Genomic DNA, 17123 nt, shown 5'->3' with positions numbered 1-17123 from the left:
TTCCAGAGCACGCACATTACGATTCTCCTGCCACTGATGATCAAAACGTCTCCAATGCCAAGCTTTGACCTGTTAGATCTGTTCTGAATCAATCTTGTTCTCATCAATTTGTCTTTATATTTAATTGGAACAATTACTATCAAATTCTTGTGCACCGTACATCTTCAGTACATATAACAATCTGAAACCAGCAAACAAATATCCAACATTTTTAAAATTACCTTGTTTTAATACTGTTAAGTTTTCTCAATAATGCATCTTTCTTTTCTTTTGCCTTCTTAGTCAGGTTCTCTTCCTTTAATATTTCAAGTATAAATATTTCAACATCTGCAAATGAAGTATATTTAAATGTCAAATTTATGTCAATTTCATCAACTAACAATAAAACTTCATGAAAAAAACATTGTGATTTCAGTTAGTTGATACATAACTCGCTCTTTTGGATTTGAAAACTGAATATTTAAAAAAGATATACAACAACATAGGTGGAACTACTAATTCTAATTTAAAATGATTCATTTTATACATTTTCACTAAAGTGGGGAATACTTGGGGGAAATTCTTCATGTTATATTTCATGTTACAGCCATTTAGCGAATTGTATGGGCAATCTAATTAGGAACTAAAGCAATGACATACACAAACATTTGAGGCCAGATGAAGGTCATCTGCAGACTGAATGAATCAAGATAAGCATTTTGAGAGGTGGAATCCAAATGGAATTTAAAATTGAGAAAAACGAAAGTTTAAACTCAATGAGCACACACCATACTGTATGCAAAAACAATTATACACACTATTATCATTGTTACTTCAGCATAATGATGACAAAAGTTTAATTGTAAGAGTTGTTTTATATTAATAGGGTGTTCAGGAAATCTGTCATTATAACACTCCAATGTTCATGTTATAATTCAATTGCAAGTGATAAAAACAATCTCTTTCATCATGGGAATCAGGTTTTTTCATTTTCCCAGTTCCTTCCAAATCAGTTGTGTTGCATTTGTGAAAACAGTCAAATGTAACACACCACTGCAGAACGATAGTGTCAAGGTAATGATCTGGCAATTAAATTCGACTGTTCGATACAACACGTTTTGCTTTGGATTTACACTACTACATTTAGAAATCTGGCATAATAATCCTACTCTCAAACAGAGAAGAAATTCAGTCATAGAAAGCACCATTATGTTTTAAAGTCAGGTTTAGTATGTACAGAAATCCTATTTTGATCACTTATAATGCCCACAATGTAGCAATGTGGGATCTGCACTTGCAAATGAAAAGCAACAGAACATAACTATATAAAAATGATGCTAAGAAAGGACATCGTCCTTGCAGCCCTTCAATCCAGGCTCTCATTCAGTGTATCTGACATCACTATGACCTAACTCTTCATTCATACTTAACATAGTTAGAATAAAAAAGGTACAATTCCCTCTTTTCTATATCTCCCTCCCACAAGCTCTTTTTATTGTAAACATTTAACATTTTATTTCATTTCACCACCCTTCCCTTAACCCCACAAGGCTCTTGCACTCATGGTCTGCATTTGCAGTCTCCTCAGAGGTTTAGGGTGTATGCGTTCCTTTGTCATTTTATTAGTGGTAAAACAATTGAAGTGAAATAACTGCTAATTTCAGGATGAACTCCAAGACTCAAGTAGTTACAGCCTCTTTAAAATGAAGACAAGAAAGTGAAATTCTCTTTCTGGTCTGGGGACAGATATAAGACATGGGAAGTAAATTAAAAACATCCTGAAGATTATTCTGTAGGCAAAGAGATAAAGCTTTCTTCATTGCTTCTAAGACAGGAATTTTTCAATGTGGATAGTGGTATCACTTTAATATTTGCAGTGATCGAAGTTTGACATGCAGACAAGGGTACTCCATGTGAAGGAAGGACATTATCACCTTTTGCTATAAATTCTGTGTCTTATGATCCTGTTCCACAGCTATCTGTGGAAGGAGCACCGCCCCAAAAGTGAGTGCTTCCAAATAAACCTGTTGGACTATAACCTGGTGTTGTGTGATTTTTAAACTTTGCCCACCCCAGTTCAACTCCTCCACATTATGATTACCATTATGGACAACAGAATTAACTGTCAAAGTAGAACAAAAGACAACTTGTGTGCTGCTCTGATTCGTGGAGCTATTGGAAAGGACAATCTCTTTCCACAGGCAACGTCTTTCATTAATAAGGAACCAAAGATTCTCGTTCTCTCTTTTTGAAAGACTAGGTCACGGCACAGTAATTGTACCAGAGGGGTTTTCAGCTCATCATTCACCACGATCTTGGGAGTTCTGAAAATTCCTAAGAAAGAAAGAAAGAAAGAAAGAAAGAGGCCTTTTCCTTCAGTAATATCTCTTGCAGCCTGTAAATGCTATCTGTACAGATTAACAATTTCTGCATGTTAAGATCTTTAAGCATAAGGGCAGATACATGGGAACATCACTACCAGCATGTTCCCCTCGAAGCCACTCCCGATCCTGACTTAGAATTATTTCACCTTTCCTTCACTGTCACTGGGTCAAAACCCTGAAATTCCCTCCAACAGGGTATTGTGGATAAGCTCTCAGCAGAAGGACTGCAGTGGCTCAAGAAGACAGCTCCCCAATATCCTCGCAAGGGCACCTAGACATAAGCCACAAATGCTGGACAGCCAGTCATGTCCATAACACACAAATGAATATTAAAAAAATAAGCTGAAGTAGATTATTCAACCCATCAACTCTGCTCCATCATTCATGAGGTCACGGCTGACCTAATAATCCTCTACTCTACTTCCTACTTTTTTCCCCATAACTCTTAATTCCCTTACTGATTAAGGATCTGTCGATCTCAGTCCTGATTGTACTTAATGACCTGGCCTCAACAGCCCTCTATGATAAAGTTGTCCACAGATTCATCACCCTCAGAGAAGAAATTCATCTGTGCTAAACATGCAACCCCTTATTCCCAGATTACACCCTCTTGCCCTAGAATTTTCCATAAAAATGACCTGTGTATACCTGTCATGTCCACAAAGAATCTTCTATGTTTTAAGAAGGTTGCCTCTCATTTTCCATATTCCAAAGAGTATAGATCCAATTTACTCAAACTCTCCTCATTAGACAGTCCCTCCATACCTCGTACCAGCCTAGCGAACCTTCTCTGAACTGCCTTCAATGCCAATTTATCTTTTCTTAGATCAGGGGCCCAAAACTTTTCACAGTATTTCAGCTGTGGTCTGACTAGTGAATCACAGATTCTTAGCAAAACCACTCTACTTTTACACAACATTTCCTTTGAAATAAATATCAATATTCCATTTGTATTCCTTATTAACCAGTGAATTTGGACGTGGATTTTTTTGATACTCATGGTTAAGGACTCCCAAACCTTTAGTTCTGGAGCTTTAAACAGTCTTTCCCCATTTAAATTATATTCAGCTCCTCTATTATCCCTGCTATACTGTATACGCTCATATTTTCCATGCTATATTCCAGCTGCCAACTTTTTCCCCATTCACTTAACCTGTCTATATCCCTCTGCAGAATCCCCAGTGTGGAAACAGACCATGCAGCCCAACTGGTCCACACCAACCCTCCAAAAAGCATTCACCCAAATCAATTCCTCTACCGTACCCCTGTAACCCTGTATTTCCCGTCGCTAATGTGGACACATACACATCTCTTAACACCACGGACGATTTAGCATGGCCAAAGCACCTACTTTACACATCTTTGGACTGTGGAAGGAAAACGGAGTACTCGACAGAAACTCACACAGTTACAGGGAGAATGTGCAAACTCAATACATACAATTGCCTGAGGTTGGAATTGAACTCAGGTCCCTGGCACAGAGAGCACTACCCACTGAGCCACTGTGCCATCCTCACCACTTGTCTCTGCATCTACATTCAAACATTCATTTTCTTTATCCAAGTCATGAATATATTATTGTCAATAATTGAGCCCTGTACAGATCCTCTGGCACATCACTAATTATAGGTTGCCATCCTGAAAATGCTCCTTTATACCAATTCTGTTTTCTATTAGTTAGTTAGCCAATCCTCTATCCATGTGAATATACTACCTCCACTGTGGGACCTTACCTTATTAAGGTAGCCCCTCAAGTGTGGGACAGAATCAAACACCTTCCTCTTTATCAGCCTTGCTTGTCAACTCCTCAAAAGAATTCTAGTAAATTTGTCAGGCATGATTTCCCCTTCACAGGGCAATTCCGACTCGACTTGATCATATTACGTATTTCTAAATACTGTGCACTTACATCCTTTGATACTTTAATCACTGAAAAATTGATACTTCCTATTGTTAAACTGCATACAATGCAGCAAGCCTTCTCCTCAACTTTCTTCAACTTTTGTGGTGGCTTTTCCTGTAGTTCAGTTCTACTACACCTCATAGCCCATCACCAGCCAGCCCTACCACCACTGAGCTTCACATCTGGCATTTTCCTTACCTTATCATTTTGGATCATTAGGCTGGCCTTGTTGTTTACAAACACTGTGCTTTTACAACCTACCACTGGCCCCATGGCACAGAAAAGAGAAATAGGATATTTTTCTCTTCAAACCTGCTCTACTATGGTTGACTATCTAATTCAATGCCCTGTTCCTGCTTCCTCCACATAGCTCTTGGGGCTAAAGGGATCAAAGGTTATTTCAAGCTCATCTTGAAGACATTCAATGTTTTGGTCTCAACTGCATACTGCTAGAGATCTCCAGAGACTCTCCACTCTGGATGAAAAGATTTCGCCTCATCTCAGTCCTAAATGGCATACCACAAATTCTGAGACTGTGACCCTGGTTCTGGACTCCCTGGTCATCAGGAACATCCTTTCTGCATTTATCCTGTCTTATCCTGTTAGGATTTTATAGGGTTGGATACAGCTCTTAAGGTTAGTGGAATCAAGAGTTATGGGGATAAGGCAGGAACAGGATACGGATTGAGGATGATCAGTCATGATCATAACGAATGGTTGTGCTGGCTCGAAGGGCAGAACGGCCTACTCCTGCACCTATTGTCTATTATCTCCCCTCATTCTTCTAAATTTCAGTGAATATAGGCTTAATTGATCCAGTCTCTCTTCCTACATCATTCCTGCCATCCCAGCAAGCAGTCTGGTAAACCTTTGTTGAGCTTCTTCCATAGCCAGAACTTTTTCTAACAGATAAAGGAGACCAATGTTGCACAAATACTCCAGATGTGGTCTATTCCTGTGCAATCATAGCAAGACATTCCTGCTCCTGGACTTGAACCCTCTTAGTATAAAAGACAACATACTAGTAGCCTTCTTCACCACCTGGTGCATCTGTACATTTACTTTCACAGACTGATGTATGAGCACTTTCCCTTTTCCCAATGCATCGCCATTGGTTGCCACATGGAAAAAGACCTGTCAGCCAACCAGTTCTCTAAGTCAGTACACTACCCCAATCCCATGCACTCTTATCTTACATGCAGTTTCTTATGTGGGACCTTACAGGAAGCCTTCTGAAAGTCCATGAAAACCAAATCCACTAGCTCCCCTTTACCATCTCCACTAGTTATATCCTTGAAGTTCTTGTAAATTTGTCAAGCATAACTTCCCTTTCAGATATCCACACTGACTTGGTCCAATCTTGTCACTGTTTCCAACTGTTCTGCTGTTAAATCTTTTAGACTGGACTCTAGCAATTTCCCTCTACCGATGTCAGGCTATGCAAATTATAATTCCTTGTTTTCTCTCTGGCTACACTGCAATCCATAGGAACTGTTCCTTAGTCTCGAAATTTCAAATATGACTAATGCATCCACTATTTCTAGGCCTGCTTCCTTAAGTACACTATGATGTAGATTACCAGGTCCAGGGGATTTATCAGTCTTTAATTCCATCTATTTCCCCCATACCATTTCCCTGCTAATACAGATTTCCTTCAGTTCCTCCCTCTCACTAGATCCTGTGTAGCCCAACACGAATGGGACATAATTTTTGCCCTTCTTTGTGAAGATGGATCCAAAATATGTATTTAATTGGTCTGTGATATCTCTATTCCTCATTATAACTTCTCCTGTCCCTGACTGTAGTGACATACATTTGTCTTCACTAATCGTTTTTCCTTCACATACCTGCAGAAGCTTTTCCAATCAGTTTGCATCTTCCCCCAACAAAGGTTACTTGAATACACAAGAGTTCTATAGGTTTGGTCACCACTGCCAATATGTAATGGTATGACCTAAACTCTTGCGAATGAACATTCTTTACTGAACATAACTATACACAGATGATGGCAAGAGAAGACATTTCATTTGCAGCCCTACTAACCTCGCTCCAGTCCCATATGATCTCATGTCACTTTGACATCACTTTTCGCACAAGCTTAGTAGCTACACTTAAAATAAAAAAGGTACAATTCCTTTTACATCACCCAAGGTTCAATGTTTACAACCTTTCAATACACAGTGCACACCTTTTCCTTAAAAACAACCCTGTCATGCACTATAAATGAAGTTGCTTTCATCTGGATAAATAAATACAGACCAGGAGAATGATTATGCACATCTATGTCACACATGATGTATTAGAAACAGCTCCAATCATTCATTGCTAACAAGATATTGCACATTGTGAATGATCATAAAAAGCAGAGGGTGTCGAGAAAATTATTGTACACAATTTCTAAGCACAAAGTGAAATAGACCAGCCACCACATCAATATTCTCGCTACAATAGCAAGTCAAAAGCTGGGATTTCTATGATAAATAACCTTCTGAATCCTCAATGCCGATTGACCACTTACAAGGCATTTCTCTACTCGCCGAGTGCAGCTCCAACAACTATCAAGTCCCTCGATAAAATCCTGGACAGAACAGCCCACTTGATTGACGCCCAACATAACACTTTCAACATTTTCTCCCTCAATATTCAACAGTAGCTCTTTCTTCCTTCCCATATGCTCATATATTATTGGGTGAGAATCAGCTTTAAAATGGCCTCTAACTACGGATATGAACATAAGCAGGTTAGCCAAAATACAGTTGGATACCAGGAAATTACAGTAACAGAACAATTTGCTTTCTGAACCAGAATGTCCTTCCCATTTATTTACAAGCAATATAAAATTCAAAGTTTTGTTAGAAGGTGATCAAAGTTTAAAACTTTCTGTAAATGTATCAGTACTCAAATATTGCAACTTTTCAGCAGATTAATAAAAAATACTAATTAAATTTTACACAAATTTGGGGTTACATATTAATGACAATGTCTGTTTAAATAGCTAGGTCCTCCAACTAGGGAACGAGTTTTGTAAGCTAGTCAAAATAAGTCCAAAGTTTCTTACCTCCGCTGGCTATTTGTCCTATATAAATTAGTTTTAAGAGTCTTAACCTGACTCCCATTGAGCATTAGGTTGACACGTAGAGTTAATACAGTACCTTCAGTTACTATAAGCCATAGGCTAACTGATGCTTTAGAAATATGCAGATTTTTTTTTAAAAGGTTTCAGTGAGGTTTTTCAAGTAATGAAAGGATTTGAACGACGATCCAAACTGATAGGCTAGTTAAGCCGAAAGCGGAGCAGGGAGGAACTCGCTGGGGGTAATGCAATTATACATTACATAAGCTTATATTAAATATCGGAAATACATCAGGAGATATACATTTTTAAAGCTTTTGGGCTGTGGAACTAATTACTAATAGATGTGTAAAGCACACAATCTCTGCAGGCATTCAAGTAACAGTGAGACGAATATCCTGAGGGATATCATGATGATGGCACGAACGCATTGGGGAAAACGTGTCTTTCTTTCCAAAATAGACTTTTTGAATTTATTTTATTACTTTTGGAGACGAGAGGGAATTTTCTCAGAAGTTTCCTAAATTGGCCCAAAGTTTTTCATGTTTTTGTTTGAGATGTATGGTTGACAGATTCAACAGACCAGCTAATCTCAACTTGATTTTCATTTTGATATCAGAGCTCCCTTCATAAGGGAAACCTTCATAATTTGTGACTAAACTGGCAGTCTCGCTCAAAGATTAAGCACAACTGGAGTAGAGTGATTGCACTGGTTATCATATAATACCAAATCCAGAATAGCCTATTCCCTGGATAATTCCCCAAACATTGCATATATTAGAGATTGTTTCATGGAGCAATGGATTCTCCCTCACCTTTGTCAATTTGATTAAACCAGTCAACATGCATATTAAAATCATCCATCATTATTGCTCTACCTTTCCTACAAGCCCGCAGTGTTTCCTGGTTTTCACTATGCCCTGCTGCAGGACCACTGTTTGGGCACTTATAGAATACTGCAAACAGGGACTTCTTTTCCTTACTATTGTTTATTTCTACCCAGACTGATTCTACTTCTTGATCTCCAGTGCCGAAATCATTTCTCATTATGGCACTGATTCTTTACTAACAAGGCTACACCACCTCCGTTTCTTTCCTGCCAATCCTTCTGAAATGGATATTCAATTCTCAAAGATTCTTACAGACTCCCTATAACTTTGTCACTATTTGCGCCGTTAACTCATTAATTTTATTCCAAATACTTCACGCGTACAACAAAAAGCATTTAGGTTTACTCTTTTGTCAAATTTCCCTACTCTTGTATAATTCCTAGGGATGATACGACATTTACACATACTGTCCCTTGCTCCACTTTTCTGGTCATGATGTGTAACCTGCACGCATGCCTTCTCCTTTAACTTTGATTTTCTAATCTTCCACACAACTGGACCCTCTCCCCACCCACTATTTATTTTAAAGCCCTAACTACAGTCTTAGTTATGCAATCCGCCAGGACTCTTGTTGCAGCATGATTCAGGTAGCACGAGTACCCCTGAAAGAGCTCTCTCTGGCACCAGTAATGGGGCCAATACCCATAAATTTAAAAACAAAACTAAAACTGCAGATGCTGGAAATCAGAAACGAAGCAGATATTGCTGGAAAAACTGTGCAAGTCTGGCAGCATTTAGAGTTAATGTTTTGGGTCCAATGACCCTTCTTCAGAACATGGGTCAATTAGCTTGCACCTCAAGCAGTAACCCAGAGATTACCACCTCTTTGTTTCTGCTTTTTAATTTAGAATATGAGCAACTAGGGACTGTCAGCAGGACCTCGTTCCACCTACACAATAGGTAGACTTAGACAATAAGGCACATTGTTAGCAATGACCAAAATATTATGGCCAATTTCTTTTTAACAGGGTTATGAAGAGCTATGAACTCCAAAGTGGTAGGAATAGAAGCCAAGCTACAATTTGCCAAATAAATCTCTAATATTTATCACATTATAGGCAAGGGTACACATTATTATTGATAGGACAATTCATGAGGTAATTGTAAGGTCATGAGGTAATTATAAAAGTTATTGCCAAAGCATCAATACACTGCGATCCCACGATGAAAAAATTTCTTGCAAATAGTTTGGCCTAAATTTGTCAAAGTTTCTTCAGTAAGACTATGCTGGAATACAAGAATCAAACTAGGCGTGCTTAAAACATAGCGATTAGATCAGTCTTAATTATTCAGATAAAATGGATAATCATTTCTATAGTTAATAGATATTTTGAAACATATAGATTTGTTCTACAAATTTTTTTAAATGGGATAAGTCTATATCAGAAATGCATGTGCTCCTAATAACTGTCAATTCTGCCATTGCACTAATCAGATAATCAGCTCTGATCAAGACCTAATTTTTCAATGAACCTGAGTCCTTACCTCATTTTTAAAACGTTATTACGTTGGAAGATAGAGAAATATGATAAATGTTCTAAATATAGGCAGTCCCTGATTTACAAACCATGTTATATATGAATGCGATCCCATGAAGAAGTGCATTAGCATTAATTTTAAAAATACAACATGCAAATGTTTGCTTGTACATATGAATGATATTTTATGTTTTACTGTATTGTATTCTGACATGCACACAAAATGACTAACAAACATACTCAAGAACAGAATCTGCTTGCAACCCAGGGATTGTCTGTATGCTCGATATGTTAAAATGTCAATGTGGATGGTATAGTTCATTAACTTAGAAAATCCTTCAAGATCTATCAAAGCTTGGTGAAGCTAACAAATTGTCATATTATCATTACTCTCTTGAGATGTACAGGTATAATTAAATTTGAGTACAGTTTTCACATACAAAGGATAAGCAGCGTGAAAAATCTACTGATAAATCAATCTCAACAGTTTTGTGGCAGGGAGAAAGTAACACGAGTTATACGTGCACACACACATAAATGATTTGGATGCGAGCATAAAAGAGGTACAGTTAGTAAGTTTACAGATGACACCAAAATTGGAGGTGTAGCGGACAGCCAAGAAGGTTACCTCAGGTTACAACAGGATCTAGAACAGATGGGCTGAGAAGTGGGAAATGGAATTTAATTCAGATAAATGCGAAGTGCTGCATTTTGGGAAAGCAAATCTTAGCAGGACTTATACACTTAATGGTAAGTTCCTAGGGAGTGTTGCTGAACAAAAAGACCTTGGAGTGCAGGTTCATAGCTCCTTGAAAGTGGAGTTGCAGGTAGATAGGATAGTGAAGGAGACATTTGGTATGCTTTTCTTTATTGGTGAGAGTATTGAATACAGGAGTTGGGAGGTCATGTTGCAGCTGTACAGGACATTGGTTAGGCCACTGTTGGAATATTGCATGCAATTCTGGTCTCCTTCCTATCGGAAAGATGTTGTGAAACTTGAAAGGGTTCAGAAAAGATTTACAAAGATGTTGCCAGGGTTGAAGGATCTGAGCTATAGGGAGAGGCTGAACAGGCTGGAGCTGTTTTGCCTAGCATGTCGGAGGCTGAGAGGTGACCTTATAGAGGTTTAAAAAATTATGAGGGGCATAGATAGGATAAATAGACAAAGTCATTTCCCTGGGGTCGGGGAGTCCAGAACTAGAGGGCACAGGTTTAGGGTGAGAGGGGAAAGATAAGAGAGAGACCTAAGGGGCAACTTTTCACACAGAGGGTGGTACGTGTATGGAATGAGTTGCCAGAGGATGTGGTAGAGGCTGGTACAATTGCAACATTTAAGAGGCATTTGAATGGGTATATGAATAGGAAGGGTTTGGAGGGATATGGGCCGGGTGCTGGCAGGTGGGACTAGATTGGGTTGGGATATCTGGTTGGCATGGATGAGTTGGACAGAATGGTCCGTTTCCATGCTGTACATCTCTATGACTCTAAGTGGTACATGTTTAAAGAAATAAAGAATGATGCTCCACACTTGCATAATTACAACAATTTTTACTTTGTTTTGGAATGACTTAGGCATGAATTTCTCCTCCTGAACTGGTAGTGAAGTGCAGAGAAAAACTTGTTTGTCCATTTTAACAATTCCAAAGCGTACCTGACCTCACCCAAAAAAGGTCCCTGCACATCTTCAATAACCCTGGCAACTTTAGACCTTCTACTGAAAATTTAAAACCCACAAGTCAGGTTTTGGATATTACACTTGTAAAAATTAAATCAGCGTGAAGGTAGCTACACTGCACAGAATTGTTATGGTACAGAAGGAAGCCATTTGGACATTTTCTGCACAGGCTGAGTAAGCCTTATGAATTAGCACACGACAAAATGGTGTGTACTGCTTTCAGCGGCGGGATCTTCAGAATCAGGGCTCTTTTGGCATTACATCATAATAAGAATTTGGCCTTAGTATTCATAAATTGTACAGCACAAAATATTTTCAATTATAATGGGAAAAACAATAGTCTTGAACCACAAATAATGAAGAACAATAGTATGACTTATTGAAATAATTTCTCATGAGAATCACAACCATGACCAGCCAGCCGCAACATTCTGCAATCCTAGGCAGTGGGGTTTTGCTGGTACTGATGAGTAGGAATCTTTGGAAATTCCTTACATTTATATCAAGTCAAATCAATAACTAAGTTAGAAATGATGCACTGGATAGTGTCAACAGTCATATCAGGACCATCACTTCACTCGGAACATTAAAATTGAAGCAATGGAGAATCGCATCTTAAAAATAAAACATTTCCACAGTCAATCATATTGTAGCTGGGATGCAATTTAATCTGCACAATTTGAAGTAGTACAGTTAGCAACATATGAAGAAAGACTGGGTCTGCTACTTGAGCTGCAATATTTTGAGCCTAAATATTATTACACATACATATGTTGCTCCTGTTCACAAATAACCTTTTCTACCTGCCTCTTTTAGGCTGACAGAGCTGTGAAAATACACATATCACTTGGGAGTGTTACAAAAGGTCCTGTGCATAAGGAAGTTGATAGCATTGAACACCATTTCATGGCAGGCACCTCATTGTTCAAGTATGTTCAAACTGTAAATTTTCTTATTGCTTTCTGTGGGTCCACTCAACGATGAAGGGACTAAGGCAGGACTGGGATTATGAAACCGATAGTTTCTTGGTGTACAACAACAATCTACTGCAGTGCATTAACCTGTTTTTTCTCAAAGAAAGGACCTTGCACAATATATGTGAATTATCTTTGATTTCAGACTATTTATTAGCCCCCAACTTGACTTTGCCCAAGTTGTATACCAGCAAGGCTGAGGGGCAGCAAGCTCTGATTGGCCTTTCCCATGACAGAGTTGAGAAATGTGGTGCTGTATCTTTCCCATAACAGTACAAGATATTTCTATGGGCCACGTTAAAATACTTGCTTTGTTTTAAATGTCAACTCCACATTTTGCTCTTACAAGGAGTTGAAACCCATCAAAATCTGTTCCTGTCTTCCATTAGGTTAGAGACAAAAAAAACTGCAGATGCTGGAATCCAAAGTAGACAGGCAGGAGACTGGAAGAACACAGCAAACCAGACAGCATCAGGAGGTGCAGAAGTTGATGTTTCGAGTGTCACCCTTCTTCAGGGCTGGCAGTGGGTGTGGGGGGGGAGCTGCAGATAAAGGGGGAGGTGGGGGCAGGGTGGTGAAGTGGGGATAGGTGAAGACAGGTAGAGGACCTTCCCCTCCCCACCCCTCTGTCTTCCGCAAGGACCATTCACGCCATCCCCACCACCAAACCCCCTGGTACCTTCCCCTGCAACCAGAAAAGATGCAAAACCTGCCAGTACATGACCGCCTTCACCTCCATCCAGGGCCCCAACCAGTCCTTCCAGGTAAGACAGAGGTGCCTCTTTTCCAACCTAGTTTATTGGATCAGGTGCTCTCGAACGTAAACAGGTAACGGCTCACCGAGCATCGCAGCCAGATCCGCAAGGGTCGACCGGACCTCCTAGTCGCTGCCCATTTCAATTCCCCCAACCACTCCTTTTTCGACATGACCAGTCTTGGCCTCCTGCTTTGCCAAAACAAACCACACCTCTTATTGGAGGAACAAGACCTTATCTTCCACCTGGGCACCCTCCAGCCCGGAGGGCTCAACACCGAGTTTTCCAATTTCAAATAAGCTCCCACCCCATTCCCCAACACCCGTCCCAGCCCCTCCCCGTCCCTTCCACTGCTCCCTGTCACCAGCCAGATTCATTCCTCCCACTGACCAACCAGGTTGTACCCTCTACCTGTCTTCACCTATTCCTACTTCACCACCCTGCCCCCACCTCTCCATTTATCTCCAGCTCTCCCACACCAACCCCCAGTCCTAAAGAAGGATTACACCTGAAACGTCGACTTCTGCACCTCCTGATGCTGCCTGGGTTGCTGTGTTCTTCCAGCCTCCTGCCTGTTGACCACTAAAGCAGACTATTTTAATTTCCATAATGGCAGTCAACTGCCTGTGGCTGAAACATCCATAATTTACTTTGAGTTGATATTCTAATATTCTCCTGACCAACTTCCCAAGTTCTGTCCTCCATAAAACTATCAAAATACTGCTACCTGCATTCGAACTCACAACAATGCACCAATTGCCCCCATGCCTGCTGCTCTATTTTGCAAGATAGTTCAGCAATGCTGGTCAATTATAAAGGTTGGTTGTAATTTTCTAACTTTTGTACTCTATGAAGTGCAGAATCCTGTATGCTTATTTTAAACCACTTTTTCCAATCTTCCCTATCACCTCCAACTATTTGTGCATATATTCATCTCTGTTCATGAACATTCTTTAGAATTGTACACTAATTTACATTACTTTTTCTTCCAAGCAAAGTGAATCCCTTCACACTTCCAATAAATTTCATGTTCACCCATTCTACCAGCCTGTATAAAAATTGACTGAACTGCAGACACTGTAAATCAGAAACAAAAACAGAAGTTCCTGGAAAAGCTCAACAAGTCCTGCAGAATCTGTGCTGAAAATGTGTTTCTGGAAAAGCGCAGCAGGTCAGGCAGCATCCAAGGAACAGGAGAATCGACGTTTCGGGCATAAGCCCTTCTTAGAATTCCTGAAGAAGGGCTTATGCCCGAAACGTCGATTCTCCTGTTCCTTGGATGCTGCCTGACCTGCTGCGCTTTTCCAGCAACACATTTTCAGCTCTGATCTCCAGCATCTGCAGTCCTCACTTTTTCCCTGCAGAATCTGTGCAGAGTTAACGTTTCGGGTATGGTGACCCTTCCTCAGAACTGGCAGCATTTGTACTGAGGAAGGGTCAACAGACCCAGAACATTAACTCTGATTTCTATGCACAGCTGCTGCCAGACTTACCGAGCTTTCCCAGCAACTTCCGTTTTAACTACCAGTCTTTATGTTCACTTTTATTGTTTGAGGGAATTTGAGTGGCACTGGCTGAAGTCCTCTTCGCTGCTCACTACAGTTTTGTCTCATCTACAAATTTTGAAATTGTGCCCTACCAAGGCAGGTCCATACACACTAATGGTCTTCTGACAAAGAGTCACCAGACTCAAAACATTAATACTGCGTTCTCTGTACAAATGTTGCTAGACCTGCTGAGTTTCACCAGAATTTCTGTTTTTGTTTCAGATCTCCAGCATCCACAGTTCTTCGTTTTGTTTTAAGTCAATACATATCATGAAAAGCAGTGATCCTCATAATGAACCTTTGGAAACAATTACTGTAATGCCTATCTCACACTTTCCTCTTCTTGAGCCAAGCTTTTGGTTATCTGCCCCAGAAGATTTGGTTTGGTGTCACATTATAGTTTAGAATGTGAATGCTGTATTACATTAAAATTGCCATATAAATACAAATTACCATATTTGCAATTGTTGAAATTGCAAAGCTATCACAGGGAGTTAAGTGTTTTTATATGGCACGGTGGCACAGTGGTTAGCACTGCTGCCTCACAGCGCCAGAGACCCGGGTTCAATTCCCCCCCTTAGGCGACTGACTGTGTGGAGATTGCACATTCTCCCCGTGTCTGCGTGGGTTTCCTCCGGGCGCTCCGGTTTCCTCCCACAGTCCAAAGATGTGCAGGTCAGGTGAATTGGCCATGCTAAATTGCCCGTAGTGTTAGGTAAGGGGTAAATGTAGGGGTATGGGTGGGTTGCGCTTCAGCGGGGCGGTGTGGACTTGTTGGGCCGAAGGGCCTGTTTCCACACTGTAAGTAATCTAATCTAATCTTCCCTGTACAATTTTACTTCAAGACATGTTTTTTTTTAAGTTAGACCTTAACACATTTTTTAAAAAAGATAAAATTTCAGGAAAAACGTTTACCCATATCTTTAGCATCAACACTTAGCAAGAAAACTTTGTCCAGTTAAAACTTGCTCAGAGTTAAACTTACAAAAATAGTGTCAGCTGACACCAATCATCCGATGATAAATTCCAACTTGCAAAGCCCAAAAGTAATACGCGAAGCAATAAGAGCTTCCGTAGCATCATAAATTGATAGGTCAGCATGTTTGCAAGTTATGTTCAGTAAAATAATTTCTAATTTGCATTCTCTCTAAATTGTGCCCTTCACCTGCATAAATACATGTAGTACTTGTTTAAAAAGTTTTCTGCAGTACTCTTACAAGGTTGGCTCCAAAAGCACAAAACGCACCGAATTAAATTTCAATACTCAAATGCTAAGCAGTTACTTTATCGACATTTTACGTTCTCAGGCAGTGACTTTAACGATTGGCGAGGGAGAAGGGCGAAAAGTAGTTAAGTTTGTAAAACATATTGCCGAAAACAAACTTCGTAACGAGTCAGCCGGCTGTGCTGTCGCCTCGCTTGAATAAAGTGCATCACTAGAATTAATCTTCAATTTTTAAGAAGTAAACTCAGCAAAATCTGGGGCAGTGAGAAGTGAGTGCTCACTCGGTAGGTTGCCAGTCACCATTCCCGGACAGAAATGCAAGGGGAAAGGCCGCTTCGAGCTCACGTTTAACATCGACATTGCCGGCAGGTGCTCACCAACGACCCCGACACATCATCCGGTACTCAGTCTCACAGGTCACAGCCACGGTAAATGATCCGTCTGCACCTTGGATAAATTCGACACTACATGAGGGAAACGCGCTTTTTTTTGGGGGGGGTTTCAAAAAGTAGGGAAGCTGTTACTTCTCAGCAACTGACCGTGTCACTCCAACTTCCTCCTTTCACTTTGCTCTGGACCAAACTCAGCCGACTCCTTCAGAAAACACTGAGGGGGGTCGTCGGTAATTGTAATCAAGCTGCCGTGACGGGGGGGGCGGATCGTTTGTTTTGTTTTGTTTTGCTTTCTCTTTACCTGTAACGAGGCTCTTCACGTCCCCGGGAATTCGCTGCATCTTCCACCCGGGGGCCAAGCCGAACGCTGTCACCGGGAGTGTCCGCGCGATGACGCGGAACGCAGCCCTAACAACGGCGCGAGGGAGGGGGAGAGAGAGAGCGCGCGCGCACGTACCACCAACGTCAATGCTCGCGCTGGCGATGCGGCCAACGGCCCCTTGGGGCTTGTTGTGGTCGATCCGGGAAGCGGAGGTTGTGGTGGCGTTAATTTTATTACAGTTGTAATCCTAAATCCAGGCCAGTGCTGAGTACGCGGCCTCCCTGCGCCAGATGGTGCAATTTGAAGTGGGCGGGTCGAAGGAAAACTAGTTTAAAAATCCATCTGCGGGTCATACTCTCCTTCAGGGAAGGAAACATACCGCACAGCAATGCGGTTGACTCTTACCTGCCCTCAGATTTGACCCAGCAAGTCACTCAGTTGCATCAGAGCGTGCTATAAATCTGAAGAGAGAAATGAAATCACTGACATCTGACTCGCTAGTCATTAGTTGCCAGGCTTTTCCTGC

At 40.6% G+C, this 17123-nt stretch overlaps 1 protein-coding gene and 1 long non-coding RNA gene across 6 annotated transcripts in view; one reads left to right on the top strand and one right to left on the bottom strand.

Annotated features, from left to right (window-relative positions):
* The window catches only part of skap2 (src kinase associated phosphoprotein 2), a 277534-nt gene extending 260800 nt beyond the window's left edge, over positions 1-16734 (bottom strand). For 4 of the 5 annotated variants that reach the window (XM_043689565.2, XM_043689566.2, XM_087986971.1 and 1 more), the window contains exons 1-2: positions 16165-16258; positions 222-327 (exon numbers count right to left, since the gene is read on the bottom strand). In XM_043689565.2, coding sequence (XP_043545500.1) covers positions 222-327; positions 16165-16243 — 185 coding nt within the window. In that variant the 5' untranslated portion in view covers positions 16244-16258. Of the gene's footprint in view, positions 1-221; positions 328-16164; positions 16259-16576 lie in introns of those variants that run through there. The other variant, XM_043689567.2, reaches the window with a different exon arrangement.
* LOC148149869 (uncharacterized) overlaps positions 16194-17123 on the top strand; it is a 71850-nt gene continuing 70920 nt past the window's right edge. The window contains exon 1 of the long non-coding RNA XR_015757158.1: positions 16194-16311. This is a non-coding gene — a long non-coding RNA (uncharacterized LOC148149869). The remainder of the gene's footprint in view (positions 16312-17123) is intronic.

This window comes from Chiloscyllium plagiosum, unplaced genomic scaffold (genome assembly GCF_037043375.1).
Source record: "Chiloscyllium plagiosum isolate Xiang-an unplaced genomic scaffold, Cpla_swu_hap1 HiC_scaffold_5, whole genome shotgun sequence".
Taxonomy (NCBI): domain Eukaryota; kingdom Metazoa; phylum Chordata; class Chondrichthyes; order Orectolobiformes; family Hemiscylliidae; genus Chiloscyllium; species Chiloscyllium plagiosum.
The sequence above is the reverse complement of the archived record's forward strand: the minus strand, read 5'-3'. Positions and strand labels throughout refer to the sequence as shown.